The sequence below is a fragment of the Neopsephotus bourkii genome, unplaced genomic scaffold (genome assembly GCF_033783945.1).
Source record: "Neopsephotus bourkii isolate Nb327-2 ecotype Australia unplaced genomic scaffold, CSIRO-AGI_Nbou_v1 NB_1677, whole genome shotgun sequence".
In the NCBI taxonomy this organism is placed as follows: Eukaryota; Metazoa; Chordata; class Aves; order Psittaciformes; family Psittacidae; genus Neopsephotus; species Neopsephotus bourkii.
In genome coordinates this window covers 75,120-89,563 of record NW_026902151.1, presented here as the reverse complement: position 1 = coordinate 89,563, position 14,444 = coordinate 75,120, and the positions used below count along the sequence as shown (strand labels likewise).

Here is a 14,444-nt window from a genome sequence, read left to right as displayed (position 1 = left end):
AGGATTAGAATTATGGTTAGGATTTGAGTTTAGGTTTAGGGTTAGTTTTAGGCTTAGGGGTTCCTTTTAGGGTGGCACACATTAGGGGTGGGGATTAGGATCACAGTTAAGGTTAGGCCTGGTTGAGCCTAGCCTTGGTTAAATTAGCCTAGCCTGAGTTGGATTAGCCTAAAATACCTTAGCTCTGCCTGGATTAGATGAGATTAGCGTAGCCTAGGCTGGCTATGCATGGGTTAGATTAGATTAGCGTAGCCTAGTTCTGCCTGGGTTACATTGGATTTGCCTAGCACAGCCAAGTCTGGATTAGATTGTTCTACCCTAGCTCTGCCTGGCTTAGATAAAATTAGCCTAAATGAACCTGGTTTAGATTAGCCTAGCAGAACCTTGATTACACGATACTAACTTGGGTTAGTATAGCCTAGGTTGGGCTGGATTAGCCTAGCTCTGCCTGGGTTGGATTAAATTAGCCTAGCCTAGCTTGGGTTACATTAGATTAGCCTAGCCTGTGTTAGATAAGACTAGCCTAGCCTAGCTCTGCTTGGGTTAGAATATATTAACTTAGCCTGGGATAGATTAGCCTAGTTTAGCCTAGCTCTAACTGGATTATATTAGATAAGCCTAGCTCTGCCTTGGTTACATTAGATTAGCCTAACCTGGGTTAGATAAGCCTAGCCTAGTTTAGCCTGGGTTAGATTAGATTAGCCTAGCCTAGCCTAGCCTGCGTTAGATTAGCTCAGCAATGCCTGGGTTAGAATGTCCTAGTTTTGCTTGGGTTAGATTAGATTAGCCTAGCCGAGCCAGGTTTAGATTAGGCTAGCATAGCTGGGTTACATTAACCTAGCTATGCCTAGCTTAGATTACATAAACCTAGCCTAGCCTCTGTTAGACTACACCGGGGTTAGATTCGCCTCAGTCTGACTCGGTCAGATTAGCCTAGCCTAACCTGTGTTAGCCTAGCCTTGTTTCGATTAGCGTAGTTTAGCTCTAACTTAGATTGACTAGCTCTGCTAGCGTTAGATTAGATTAGCCTTATCCTAGCCTGTGTTAGCATACCCTGGGTTAAATTAGCCCTAGCCTTTAGCTCTGCCAGGCTTAGATTAGATTAGCCTAGCATGGCCTGTTTTAGCCTAGAATAGATTACATTATTTTAGGTCTGCCTAGGTTAGATTAGATTAGCCTACCCCAGCCTCTGATAGTCTAACCTGGGTTATATTAGTTTAGCCTAGCTCTGCCTGGGTTAGATTAGATTAGATTAGACTAGACTAGCCTAGCCTAGCCCGGGTTAGATTAGCCTACCTTCACTGTAGCTCTGCCTGGGTTAAATTAGATTAGTCCAGCATAAAATGGGTTAGCATAAAATGGGTTAAATTAGATTAGGGGTTAAATCTGACCCCTACCATAGATGACATTAGCCTAGCCAAGCCTGGTTAGATTAGCCTAGGCTAGCCTGTATTAGCCTAGACTGAGTCACATTAACGGAGCCTAGCCGGGTTAGATTAAGCCAGCTCTGCCTAGCTTAGATTAGATAAGACTAGCCGAGTCTGTATTAGCCTAACCTGGGTTAGATTATGCCGAGCCTAGCTCTGCCTGAGTTAGACAAGATTAACCTAACCCAGCCTGGTTTGGATTAGCCTAGCCGAGATCTGCCTGGGTTAGGGATAGCCTAACCTGGGTTAGATTAGCCTCGCATGGTCTGCTTTAGCCGAGCATAGATTACGTTAGCCTAGGTCTGCCTAGGTTAGATTAGATTAGCCTACCCGAGCCTCTGATACTCTAACCTGGGTTAGATTAGTCTATCCTAGCTCTGCCTGGATGAGAATAGATTAGCCTAGCCTGGGATGCATTTAGCCTAGTTTAGCCTTGCTCTGACTGGATTATATTAGATAAGCCTAGCTCTGCCTCACTTAGATTAGATTAGCCTAACCGGACTTAGATTAGCCTAGCTGAGCTCTGTCTCGGTTAGATTAGATTAACGTAAAGTAGCCTGGCTTGGCTTAGCCTAGCCTAACCTGTGTTAGCCTACCCTGGGTTAGATTAGGGTAGGTCTGCCTGGGTTAGATTAGATTAGCCTTGCCCGACCCTGTTTTAGCCTAGCCTGGGTTAGATTTGCCTAGTGTAGCTCTGCCTGGGTTAAATGAGATTAGCCTAGCTCTGCCTGGGTTAGATTACATTAGCCTATCCTAGACTGTGTTAGCCTACCCAGGGTTAGATTAGCCTAGCCTAGATCTGCCTGGCTAAGATTGGTTTAGGCTAGCCTTATCTGTTTTAGCCTAACCTGGGTTAGATTAGTCCAGCCTAGACTGCTTTAGCCTAGCCTATCTCTGCCTGGGTTAGATTAGCCTAGCCCATCCTCTGTTAGCCTAATCTGGGTTAGATTAGTCTAGCCTAGCTCTGTCTGGGTTAGATTAGCCTAGCCCATCCTCTGTTAGCCTAATCTGGGTTAGATTAGTCTAGCCTAGCTCTGTCTGGGTTAGATTAGATTAGCTTTTCTTAGTCTGTGAGACACAAAATGTTTGTGCTCTCCTCACCCTGCTGCAGGGCAGCCGGGAGCAACCACCAAAGAGTTTGGATGCAAACAGACATTTAGGTGGGAAAGCGAGGAACAACAGCACTGGGGGTGGCACCGTAGCAAAGCTCGCTGTGTGCTAAAGATGCCAAGCACCAGCTTTCTGGACTGGTTCTTCGGCTGTGGGAGTACAGGGTTAGGGTTAGGGTAAGGTTTAGGGTTAGGGGACAGGGTTATGGTTTAGGTTTACGAGTTAGGGTTAGGGTAAGTGTTAGGGTAATTGTTATTGTCAAGGAAAGGGTTCAGACCTGTTAAGTTTAGGTTTAGGTATTAGGATAAGGGTTATGGGTATGGTTAGGATGAATTACAGTTAGGGTCAGCCATTAGGGTTAGTGTGGCAGCCAGTAGAGTTAATGGCTAGGGTTAAGAGTTAGGGTAAGGGTTAGATTTGTTATAATGCTTAGGGTTAGGATGGTTTGGGGTTAGGGTTAAAATGGGTTGCCTTTAGGATTAGAATTATGGTTAGGATTTGAGTTTAGGTTTAGGGTTAGTTTTAGGCTTAGGGGTTCCTTTTAGGGTGGCACACATTAGGGGTGGGGATTAGGATCACAGTTAAGGTTAGGCCTGGTTGAGCCTAGCCTTGGTTAAATTAGCCTAGCCTGAGTTGGATTAGCCTAAGATACCTTAGCTCTGCCTGGATTAGATGAGATTAGCGTAGCCTAGGCTGGCTATGCATGGGTTAGAATAGATTAGCGTAGCCTAGTTCTGCCTGGGTTACATTGGATTTGCCTAGCACAGCCAAGTCTGGATTAGATTATTCTACCCTAGCTCTGCCTGGCTTAGATGAAATTAGCCTAAATGAACCTGGTTTAGATTAGCCTAGCAGAACCTTGATTATACGATACTAACTTGGGTTAGTATAGCCTAGGTTGGGCTGGATTAGCCTAGCTCTGCCTGGGTTGGATTAAATTAGCCTAGCCTAGCTTGGGTTACATTAGATTAGCCTAGCCTGTGTTAGATAAGACTAGCCTAGCCTAGCTCTGCTTGGGTTAGAATCTGTCACCTAGCCTGGGATAGATTAGCCTAGTTTAGCCTAGCTCTAACTGGATTATATTGAGATAAGCCTAGCTCTGCCTTATTGGTTACATTAGATTAGCCTAACCTGGGTTAGATAAGCCTAGCCTAGTTTAGCCTGGGTTAGATTAGATTAGCCTAGCCTAGCCTAGCCTGCGTTAGATTAGCTCAGCAATGCCTGGGTTAGAATGTCCTAGTTTTGCTTGGGTTAGATTAGATTAGCCTAGCCGAGCCAGTTTTAGATTAGGCTAGCATAGCTGGGTTACATTAACCTAGCTATGCCTAGCTTAGATTACATAAACCTAGCCTAGCCTCTGTTAGACTACCCTGGGTTAGATTCGCCTCAGTCTGACTCGGTCAGATTAGCCTAGCCTAACCTGTGTTAGCCTAGCCTTGTTTCGATTAGTGTACTTTAGCTCTAACTTCGATTAGATTTGACTAGCTCTGCCAGTGTTAGATTAGATTAGATTAGCCTATCCTAGCCTGTGTTAGCATACCCTGGGTTAAATTAGCCTAGCCTAGCTCTGCCAGGCTTAGATTAGATTAGCCTAGCATGGTCTGCTTTAGCCTAGAATAGATTACATTATTTTAGGTCTGCCTAGGTTAGATTAGATTAGCCTACCCAGCCAATGATAGTCTAACCTGGGTTATATTAGTTTAGCCTAGCTCTGCCTGGGTTAGATTAGATTAGATTAGACTAGACTAGCCTAGCCTAGCCCAGGTTAGATTAGCCTAGGCTAGCCTAGCTCTGCCTGGGTTAAATTAGATTAGTGCAGCATAAAAATGGGTTAAGATCAATTAGGGGTTAAATTAACCCCTACCATCATGACATTAGCCTAGCCAAGCCTGGTTAGATTAGCCTAGGCTAGCCTGTGTTAGCCTAGACTGAGTCACATTGACGGAGCCTAGCCGGGTTAGATTAAGACAGCTCTGCCTGGGTTAGATTAGATAAACCTAGCCGAGTCTGTATTAGCCTAACCTGGGTTAGATTATGCCGAGCCTAGCTCTGCCTGAGTTAGACAAGATTAACCTAACCTAGCCTGGTTTGGATTAGCCTAGCCGAGATCTGCCTGGGTTAGGGATAGCCTAACCTGGGTTAGATTAGCCTAGCATGGTCTGCTTTAGCCGAGCATAGATTACGTTAGCCTAGGTCTGCCTAGGTTAGATTCAGATTAGCCTACCCGAGCCTCTGATACTCTAACCTAGGATTATTAGTCTATCCTAGCTCTGCCTGGATTAGAATAGATTAGCCTAGCCTGGGATAGATTAGCCTAGTTTAGCCTTGCTCTGACTGGATTATATTAGATAAGCCTAGCTCTGCCTCACTTAGATTAGATTAGCCTAACCGGACTTAGATTAGCCTAGCTGAGCTCTGTCTGGGTTAGATTAGATTAACGTAAAGTAGCCTGGCTTGGCTCAGCCTAGCCTAACCTGTGTTAGCCTACCCTGGGTTAGATTAGGGTAGGTCTGCCTGGGTTAGATTAGATTAGCCTTGCCCGACCCTGTTTTAGCCTAGCCTGGGTTAGATTAGCCTAGCCTAGCTCTGCCTGGCTGAGATTGGATTAGGATAGCCTTGTCTGTTTTAGCCTAACCTGGCTTAGATTACTCCAGCCTAGACTGCTTTAGCCTAGCCTATCTCTGCCTGGGTTAGATTAGATTAGCCTAGCCCATCATCTGTTAGCCTAAACTGGGTTAGATTAGTCTAGCCTAGCTCTTCCTGGGTTAGATTAGAGTAGCCCAGCACAGCCTAGCCTGTGTTAGATATGCCTAGTGCCACCTGTGTTAGGTTAGATTAGGTTAGCTTACCCTGGGATTAGTTTACCCTGGGATAGATTAGCCTATTTTAGTTTAGCTCTGTGTGGATTAGATTAAATTAGCATAACCAAGCCTGGGTTAGAGTAGCCTAGCAGAGCCCTAACTTGAGTTAGATTAACCTAGCATGGGTTGGATTAGCCTAGCCTGGCATAGATAAGCCAAGCCTAGCCTAGCCTAGCTGTGCCTGGGTTCAATTTCATTAGCTAGCCGTGCCTAGCTTTGCCTGGTTTAGATTAGCCTAACCTAACCTAGGTCTGTGTGGGTTAGATTACACTGGTCAGGATTAGGATGGCTTGGGGTTATGGGTTAGGGTGAGGTTTAGAGTTTGAGTTAGGATTAGTGTTTAGGGTCAGGATGGGTTAGATTTAGGATTAGGGTTAGTGTTAGGGTTCAGAGTTAAGGGTTTAGGATTAGTGTTAGGGTTTAGAGTTACAGAATAGAGTAAAGTTAGGGTTACTGTTTGGGTAAGGTTTAGGGTAGATTTAGGTTTAGGTTAGTGTTACGATATGGTTTTGATTTAGGCTAAGGTCAGGCCAGATTAATCCCGGGTCAGATTAATCCCGGGTCAGATTTATCCCGGTAGAGATTGCTTGCAGGATAGCAGAACTGTATAGAGTACTCCGAGTAGGGTCTCTCCTTGGCCAGATTTACCTGCGGGTCAGCTTGTGATTTATCCCGGGTCAGATTTATCCCGGGTCAGATTTATCCCGGGTCAGATTTATCCCGGGTCAGATTATCCCGGGTCAGATTTATCCCGGGTCAGATTTATCCCGGGTCAGATTAGCCCGGGTCAGATTAGCCCGGGTCAGATTAGCCTGGGTCAGATGGGGTTTGCCTATCCTTGAGATGGGGTTAGAATGCCCTAGGTTAGGTGAGCCTAGCTCTGCCAGGGTTAGACTAGATTCACCTTCCAAGCCATGGTTAGACTAGCATAGACTAGTCTGGTTTAGATTATGTCCGGGTTAGTTTCAATTAACCTAACCTAATGGAGCCTGGGTTAGATTATCCTACCCTACTTCAGCCTCTCCTGGGTTATATTAGCCTAGCCTGGGTTAGAGCTTTAGGGTTACAGCTCCCTAGATTAGATTAAATTAGATTAGTTTAGCCTAGCCTGGGTTAGATGAGCCTAGCTCTGCCTGGGTTAGATTAGATTAGCCTGTTAGCAGCCTGTTAGCCTACCCTGGGTTATATTAGCCTAGCCTATGGCAGCCTAGCATAGATTACATTAGCCTAGCTTACCTCTGTCTAGGTTAGATTAGATTAGCCCAGCTGAGCCTGTGTCAGATTAGCCTAGCCTAGCCGCTTTGTTTGCAAGATCCATTTTTGTCCCGTTTTTCCCTTTTCCACTATTCCCAATCCATCCCATTTAACCCAGTCCATCCCATTTAATCCAATCCATCCAGGTTTAACCCAATCCGTCCCATTTAACCCAATCCATCCCATTTAACCCAGTCCATCCCATTTAACCCAATCCATCCAGGTTTAACCCAATCCATCCCATTTAACCCAGTCCATCCCATTTAATCCAATCCATCCAGGTTTAACCCAGTCCATCCCATTTAACCCAATCCATCCAGGTTTAACCCAATCCATCCCATTTAACCCAGTCCATCCCATTTAACCCAGTCTGTCCCATTTAACCCAGTCCATCCAGTTTAACCCAATCCGTCCCATTTAACCCAATCCATCCCATTTAACCCAGTCCATCCCATTTAACCCAATCCATCCAGGTTTAACCCAATCCATCCCATTTAACCCAGTCCATCCCATTTAATCCAATCCATCCAGGTTTAACCCAGTCCATCCCATTTAACACAGTCCATCCCATTTAACCCAGTCTGTCCCATTTAACCCAGTCCATCCAGGTTTAACCCAGTCCATCCTATTTAACCCAATCCATCCCAGTTTAACCCAGTCCATCCCATTTAACCCAATCCATCCCATTTAACCCAGTCCATCCCATTTAACCCAGTCCATCCCATTTAACCCAATCCATCCAGGTTTAACCCAGTCCATCCCATTTAACCCAGTCCATCCCATTTAATCCAATCCATCCAGGTTTAACCCAGTCCATCCCATTTAACCCAGTCCATCCCATTTAACCCAGTCCATCGCATTTAACCCAATCCATCCAGGTTTAACCGAATCCATCCCATTTAACCCAGTCCATCCCATTTAACCCAGTCTGTCCCATTTAACCCAGTCCATCCAGGTTTAACCCAATCCGTCCCATTTAACCCAATCCATCCCATTTAACCCAGTCCATCCCATTTAACCCAATCCATCCACGTTTAACCCAATCCATCCCATTTAACCCAATCCATCCCATTTAACCCAGTCCATCCCAGTTTAACCCAATCCATCCTAGTTTAATCCATCCTATTTAACCCAGTCCATCCTATTTAACCCAATCCATCCCAGTTTAACCCAGTCCATCCCATTTAACCCAGTCCATCCCATTTAACCCTATCCATCCAGCTTTGACCCAATCCATCCCATTTAACCCAGTCCATCCCATTTAATCCAGTCCATCCAGGTTTAACCCAGTCCATCCCATTTAACCCAGTCCATCCCATTTAACCCAATCCATCCAGGTTTAACCCAATCCATCCCATTTAACCCAATCCATCCCATTTAACCCAGTCCATCCCAGTTTAACCCAATCCATCCTAGTTTAATCAATCCCAGTTTAACCCAATCCATCCTAGTTTAATCCATCCCAGTTTACCCCAGTCCATCCTATTTAACCCAATCCATCCCAGTTTAATCCATCCTATTTAACTCAGTCCATCCTATTTAACCCAATCCATCGCAGTTTAACCCAGTCCATCCCATTTAACCCACTCCATCCCATTCAACCTAATCCATCCCAGTTTAACCCAGTCTATCCCAGTCTAACCCAATCCATCCCATTTAACCCAGTCCATCCCAGTTTAACCCAATCCATCCCATTTAACCCAGTCCATCCCATTTAACCCAATCCATCCCATTTAACCCAGTCCATCCCAGTTTAACCCAGTCCACCCTATTTAACCCAATCCATCCCATTTAACCCAGTCCATCCCAGTTTAACCCACTGGGATCCAATTCCCTCTTTCCCATTGCTTTGTAATGCACAAGCGAGGGACCCGAGCGGAGCCGAAGGGAGCGGAGCCGAAGGGGGCGGAGCCGAAGAGGGCAGAGCCGAAGGTACCCGAGCGCAGCCGAAGCCGCACGAAGGGGGCGGAGCCGCAGGGGGCGGTGCCACCGGAGGCGGCCGGAGCCGAAGCCGCCCGAGGGGGGCGGAGCCGCCCGAAGGGACCCGGGAAGCTCCGAGGGGGTTCGAGAGGGGCCGATGCCTCCCACTGCCCCCCCATTAACCCCTATTATGACCCCCATTGCCCCCCATTGCTCCCATTAACCCCTATTATAACCCCTATTGCCCCCAATTATACCCCATTACCCCCCCATTAACCCCTATTATAACCCCATTGCCCCCCATTGCCCCCTAAGGCCCCCCCATTGTCCCCGGTGCCCTCCCAGGGCAAAGGCCGCTGTGGGGCAGAGGCTCCGAGCGTTCCCCATGGCGCTGGCGGGGAAAGTGGCGGCGGTGACAGCGGCCACGGATGGGTGAGTGCCCCATAGGGACCCAGAGACCCATAGGGACGCATATGGACACATAGAGATCCATAGGGACCCATAGAGACCCCATATCCCCCAATGTCCCCCCCATAGACACTCCATAGACCCCCATATCCCCCCATGGCTCCCCATTCCCCCCCATGACAGCATCGGGCTGGCGGTGGCGGCGGCGCTGGCCCGGGCCGGCGCCCACGTGGTGCTGAGCTCGCGCCGAGCGGACCACGTGGAGGCGGCGCTGGGGCGGCTTCGGGCGCTGGGCCTGGAGCACGTGACCGGCTGCGTGTGTCACGTGGGGCGGGCCCAGGACCGGCAGGCACTGGTGCAGAAGGTGAGACCCGGAAATGGGGGGGGGGCACTTGTGGGTCCCAGCCCCACATTTATGGGTCCGTCCCCCCCCCCAGGCTCTGGACACTTATGGGGGCATCGACATCCTGGTGTCCAACGCGGCCACGAACCCCGTCATGGGCAGCACCCTGGAGGCCGAGGAGGAGGCGTGGGAGAAGGTGTGAGCCATAGGTCCTGCCCCATAGACCCTGCCCCACAGATACTGCCCCATAGACCTTGCCTTATGGCTCCTACCCCTTATATCTGCCCTATAGACCCTGCCCCATAGATACTGCCCCTTGTATCTGCCCTATGGATCCTCCTCTATTGATTCTGCCCCTTATATCTGCCCTATAGACCCTGCCCCATAGATCCCGCCCCATAGATCCCGCCCCATAGGTCCTGCCATTTAGCTCTGACCCACAGATCCTGCCCCACAGATCTTCCAGGTGAACGTGACCGCGGCAGCCATGTTGATCCGCCTCGTGGTGCCCCACATGGAGAAAAGGGGGTGAGGGGGGGCGGGACTTGGGGGGGGCGGGGGGGCCAAGCCTTGGCCACGCCCACCCCACTGTGGCTCCTCCCTAACCCTGACCCCCCCCCAGGGGAGGCTCCATTGTGGTGATGTCATCACTGGCCGGGTACATGCCCTTCCCGGTGAGCTGTGGGGCGCTATGGGGCAGGCTATGGGGCGGATAGAGCACGCTATGGGATGTCTATGGGGCTGGCTATGGGGCGGAGATGGAGCGGGCTATGGGGTGTCTATAGGGTGAGATCTGTGGGGTTGCAGCCATGGCATGGGGCCTATCAGGGGGATCTATGGGGCTGGGTATGGCGGATATGGGGTGTCTATGGGGCTGGTTATGGGGCGGAGATGGGGCAGGCTATGGGGTGTCTATGAGCTGAGATCTATGGGGTTGGAGCCATGGCATGGGGCCTATCAGGGGGATCTATGAGGCTGGGTATGGTGTCTATGGGGTGCCTATGGGGCGGCGATGGAGCAGGCTATGGGATGTCTATGGGGCGGGATCTATGGGGCGGGCTCCCTCCCTCCCTCGCTCCCTCTACCTGTGCTGCGCTGCGATTGGCCGGGGCTCAGTGACGTCACCGTGGGGCAGGCGCTGGGGCCCTATAGCGTGAGCAAGGCGGCGCTGCTGGGGCTGGTGAAGGCGCTGGGCCCGGAGCTGCGGCCCCGAGGGATCCGCATCAATGGGGTGGCCCCGGGGCTCATCCGCACCCGCTTCAGTAGGGCCGTGAGTGAGGGGGCTCTGGGGGGTGTCTATGGGGCTCTATGGGGGTCTACAGGGGCTCTATGGGGTCTCTGTGGGGGTCTATGGGGGCTCTGTGGGGGTCTATGGGGCTCTATGGGTCCCAATGGGTCTCTGTGGCTCCCTATGGGGTCTCTATGGGGTTTCTATGGGTCCCTATGGGTCTCTATGGGGTCCCTATGGGTCTCTATGGGTCCCTATGGGTCTCTATGGGGTTTCTATGGGTCTCTATGGGGTCTCTATGGGGTCCCTATGGGTCTCTATGGGGTTTCTATGGGTCCCTATGGGTCTCTATGGGGTCCCTATGGGTCTCTATGGGGTTTCTATGGGTCCCTATGGGTCTCTATGGGGTCCCTATGGGTCTCTATGGGGTCTCTATGGGTCTCTGGCAGCTCTGGGAGGACGAGTCCATGCGGAACCACGTGATGAAAACCATGGGCATCGACAGGTGGGTACCATCACATGACCCCCCCCCCCAATCACATGACACCCCCCCATTCCCCTCTCACCACGTGACCCCCGCAGGCTGGGCACGCCCGATGACGTCGCCGGGGTCGTGACCTTCCTGTGCTCCCCCGCGGCCGCTTACGTCACCGGGGAGACGCTGGTGGTGGCGGGCGGCGCGCCCTCCCGCCTCTAGGGGGCGCTGCAGCGCCGGTCACGTGGCGCCGGCAACATGGCGGCCTCCACTGGGGGCGGCCGCATTGGGGGGGGGGGGTGTGTAAGGATAAGCCGCCCTCTTTTATAAAGTGTAATGAGGGATTCGTGTATGCAAATAAGATGCAAATGAGACTTAATGTGAGGCTCAGCGCCGCCGATGGAAACCTATAGGGGAAACATGGTGCGGGGGGCGGGGTGTCAGTGCCCCATAGCTGCCCCTATGGTGCAGGCAACCCCAAGGCATGCTGGGATAGACTAGGACTCACCCTTTCTCTTCTTCCTCTTCCCATTGGCTGCCTTTTTCTTCCTCTTGGCGGGCGGCGCCTCCTGATTGGGCGGCTCCCAGAGGGCGGCCGAGGCCCCGAAGTGGGTGATGGCGGCCAAGGCCCCGCCCCCCGATGACGTCATGCGCTGACGGCGGCGCCGCGCGGCCCGTTCCTGGCGGCTCTCGCTCAGGCGCAGGAGCAGCGACTCCTCCAGGCGGGTCCTGACCCACAACAGAGACCCGTAGAGACCCATAGGGACCCCATAGAGACCCATAGGGACCCACAGAGCTCTATAGAAACCCCATTGAGACCCACAAAGACGCCAGAGAGCCACAAAGCGACCCCAGAAGAACACCGCCCCTAAGTGACCCATAGACACCCCACAAGGGGCCACCTCCTGCCCCACAAGTGCTGCCCCCAACAGCCCAATAACCACTCCTTCCAGCCCCATAACCACCCCTCCCAGCCCCATAGCACCCCATATTCACCTCCTCCAGCCCCATAGCACCCCATAACCACCACTTCCAGCCCCATAGCACCCCATAATCACCCCTTCCAGCCCCACAGCACCCCATAAACACTCCCTCCAGCCCCATACCCACCCCTCCCAGCCCCATAGCACCCCATAACCCCCCTTCCCAGCCCCATAACCACCCCTCCCAGCCCCATAGCACCCCATAACCCCCCCTCCCAGCCCCATAGCGCCCCATAATCCCCCCCCAGCACCCACCTCTCCACATCGCCCCTGTGGGGCCGCTCGCCGCCTGCCCCCCGGCTGCCCCACAGCTCTTGGGGGGCGTCGCTGAGCTCTTCCCTCAGCTCCCGCAGCACGGAGCTGCTGAGGGCCCGGCGCTGCGCCGCCTCCTGCGCCCGCTGCTCCCGCCCCACGGAATCTATGGGGCGCAGGCACCCGTCAACGCCTCCCATTGAGCCCTATGGGGGCCGGGACGTGTGGGGCAGGGCCCCGCACTCACCGTACTGCACGGGGAGGATGTGGGGGGGGACGTAGCGGCGCCCGCCCCCTAAGCCAGGGGCCTTCGGCGGGGCTGCTTCAGGTTCCTATGGGGCAGAGAAAGCGTGAGCTGCCCCGTAGCACACCTACACCCACCCCATAGCACCCCACAGCTCACCTCGGCCATGTTGGAGGGCTCCGGATGGAAGGCCAAGGGGTGCTCGGCTCCTATGGGGCAGTTATGCGTTATCTATGGGGTGGCAACACCCCATAGGGAGGCGCTTATGGGGCAGGGCTTACCTGGGGCCCCCATCATGGCCGCCCGCAGCAGCTTCTCCACTTGGTACTTGAGGCGGTGCTCGATGGGGCGCAGCTTCTCCAGGACCTATGGGGCAGCCCCATAGAGCCCAACCCCATAGATCCACCCCCCCGCACCCCTTATACCACCCCCATAGACCCCCCCAACCCCATAGACCCCCCCCAGCCCCACAGACCCCCCTTGAAAGCCCTCTGAGGCCCGCTATGGGGCAGCCCCCCAAGTGTGGGGCAGGCCCCCCCTCACCACACGGGTCTCCAGGAGGCGGGGCAGGGCCGGGAGCCCCCCCAGGGTCCCCCCCCGGGTCTTGGCCCCCAGCACTAGCCCCAGGTCCTGCAGGTACTGAAGCAGCGCCTGCGCCCGCAGCTCCAGCAGCGACAGCCCCTGCGGGGAGACAGGGAAACCCCATAGCGACCCATAGGAACCCATAGGGACCCCATAGAGACCCACAGAGACCCCATAGCAACCTATAGGAACCCATAGAGACCCACAGGGACCCCATAGCGACCCATAGGGACCCACAGAGACCCCATAGCGACCCATAGGAACTCAAAGCAATCCATAGGGACCCACAAAAACCCATAGGGACCCACAGAAACCCCATAGAGACACACAAAGACCCCATAGAAACCCCATAACAACTCATAGGAACCCACAAAGACCCATACGGACCCAGAAAGACCCCATAGCACCACCATAGTACCTCTATATTGCCCCATAGGACCCCTATATTACTCCATAAGATCCCCATATCACCCCACAGCAGCCCCACAGTATGCCCCTGTCGCCCCATAGCACCCCCCCTAGGCTCCCTTGGTACCTTCTCAGTGCGGAGCTTCCCCCCCCGCACCCTCTGCAGCAGCGCCCTCCCGTGCTCGGTCACTGCCGCCACCTGCAGCGGGGGGGGTAAATGGGGCTCTAAGGAGGGTAAATGGGGGTCTATGGGGGATAAATGGGGGCCTATGGGGGGCAAATAGGGGTGTAAGGGGGGTAAATGGGGGGTCTAAGGGGGGTAAATGGGGGTCTAAGGGAATAAATGGGGGCATAAGGGGATAAATGTTGGTCTAAGGGGGCAAATGGGGGGTAAATGGGGGTCTATGCGAGTAAATGGGGGTCTATGGGGGGTAACTGGGGGTCTAAGGGGGGTAAATATGGGTCTATGGGGGTAAATGGGGGTCTAAGGAGGTAAATAGGGATCTATGGGGTGTAAATGGGGGTCTAAGGGATATACACGGCGGTCCGAGGGAGTAAATGTGGCTCTAAGGAAATAAATTGGGTCTAAATGGGTAAATGTGGGTTTAAGGGGTGTAAATGTGGGTCCGAGGGGGGAAATGGGGGTCTGAAGGGATAAATGGGGGCCTAGGAGGGGTAAATGGGGGTCTAAAAGGAGGTAAATGTGGCCCTAGGGGGGGCAAATGTGGGTCTAACGGGGGTAAATGGGGGTCTATGGGGGGTACATGGGGGTCTATGGGGGGGCAAACGAAGGCCCGGACCTGCCCCTGCAGAGCATCCAGCAGCACGACCGCCTCCGCCGCCGCCATCTTGAAACAGAAGGGATGAGGGGAGGAGGCAGCTGCCAATAAGAGCGCGGAGCCGGGGTGTGGGCCAATGGAAGGGCGAGGAGGGAGAGGAAGTCCCGCCT

General features: G+C 52.7%; 2 protein-coding genes across 2 annotated transcripts; one reads left to right on the top strand and one right to left on the bottom strand.

The window, feature by feature from the left end:
* The first annotated feature begins 8,948 nt into the window (after positions 1 to 8,948).
* Positions 8,949 to 11,257, top strand: LOC133224351 (dehydrogenase/reductase SDR family member 4-like). Its single transcript, XM_061375789.1, has 8 exons — positions 8,949 to 9,004; positions 9,164 to 9,344; positions 9,418 to 9,519; positions 9,781 to 9,851; positions 9,946 to 9,997; positions 10,459 to 10,593; positions 11,001 to 11,056; positions 11,134 to 11,257. Exons 1-8 carry the CDS (start codon positions 8,958 to 8,960, stop codon positions 11,246 to 11,248), a joined length of 759 nt encoding a protein of 252 aa, XP_061231773.1. The 5' UTR covers positions 8,949 to 8,957; the 3' UTR covers positions 11,249 to 11,257.
* Positions 11,258 to 11,413: 156 nt separating this feature from the next.
* NGDN (neuroguidin) lies at positions 11,414 to 14,361 on the bottom strand. The gene is made up of 9 exons (XM_061375793.1): positions 14,296 to 14,361; positions 13,623 to 13,694; positions 13,049 to 13,186; positions 12,787 to 12,871; positions 12,665 to 12,714; positions 12,509 to 12,593; positions 12,265 to 12,427; positions 11,535 to 11,755; positions 11,414 to 11,433 (listed from the first exon to the last, which is right to left on the bottom strand). The coding sequence occupies exons 1-9, from the start codon at positions 14,341 to 14,343 to the stop codon at positions 11,414 to 11,416; spliced, it is 882 nt and encodes a 293-aa protein (XP_061231777.1). The 5' UTR covers positions 14,344 to 14,361.
* Between the last annotated feature and the right edge of the window lie 83 nt (positions 14,362 to 14,444).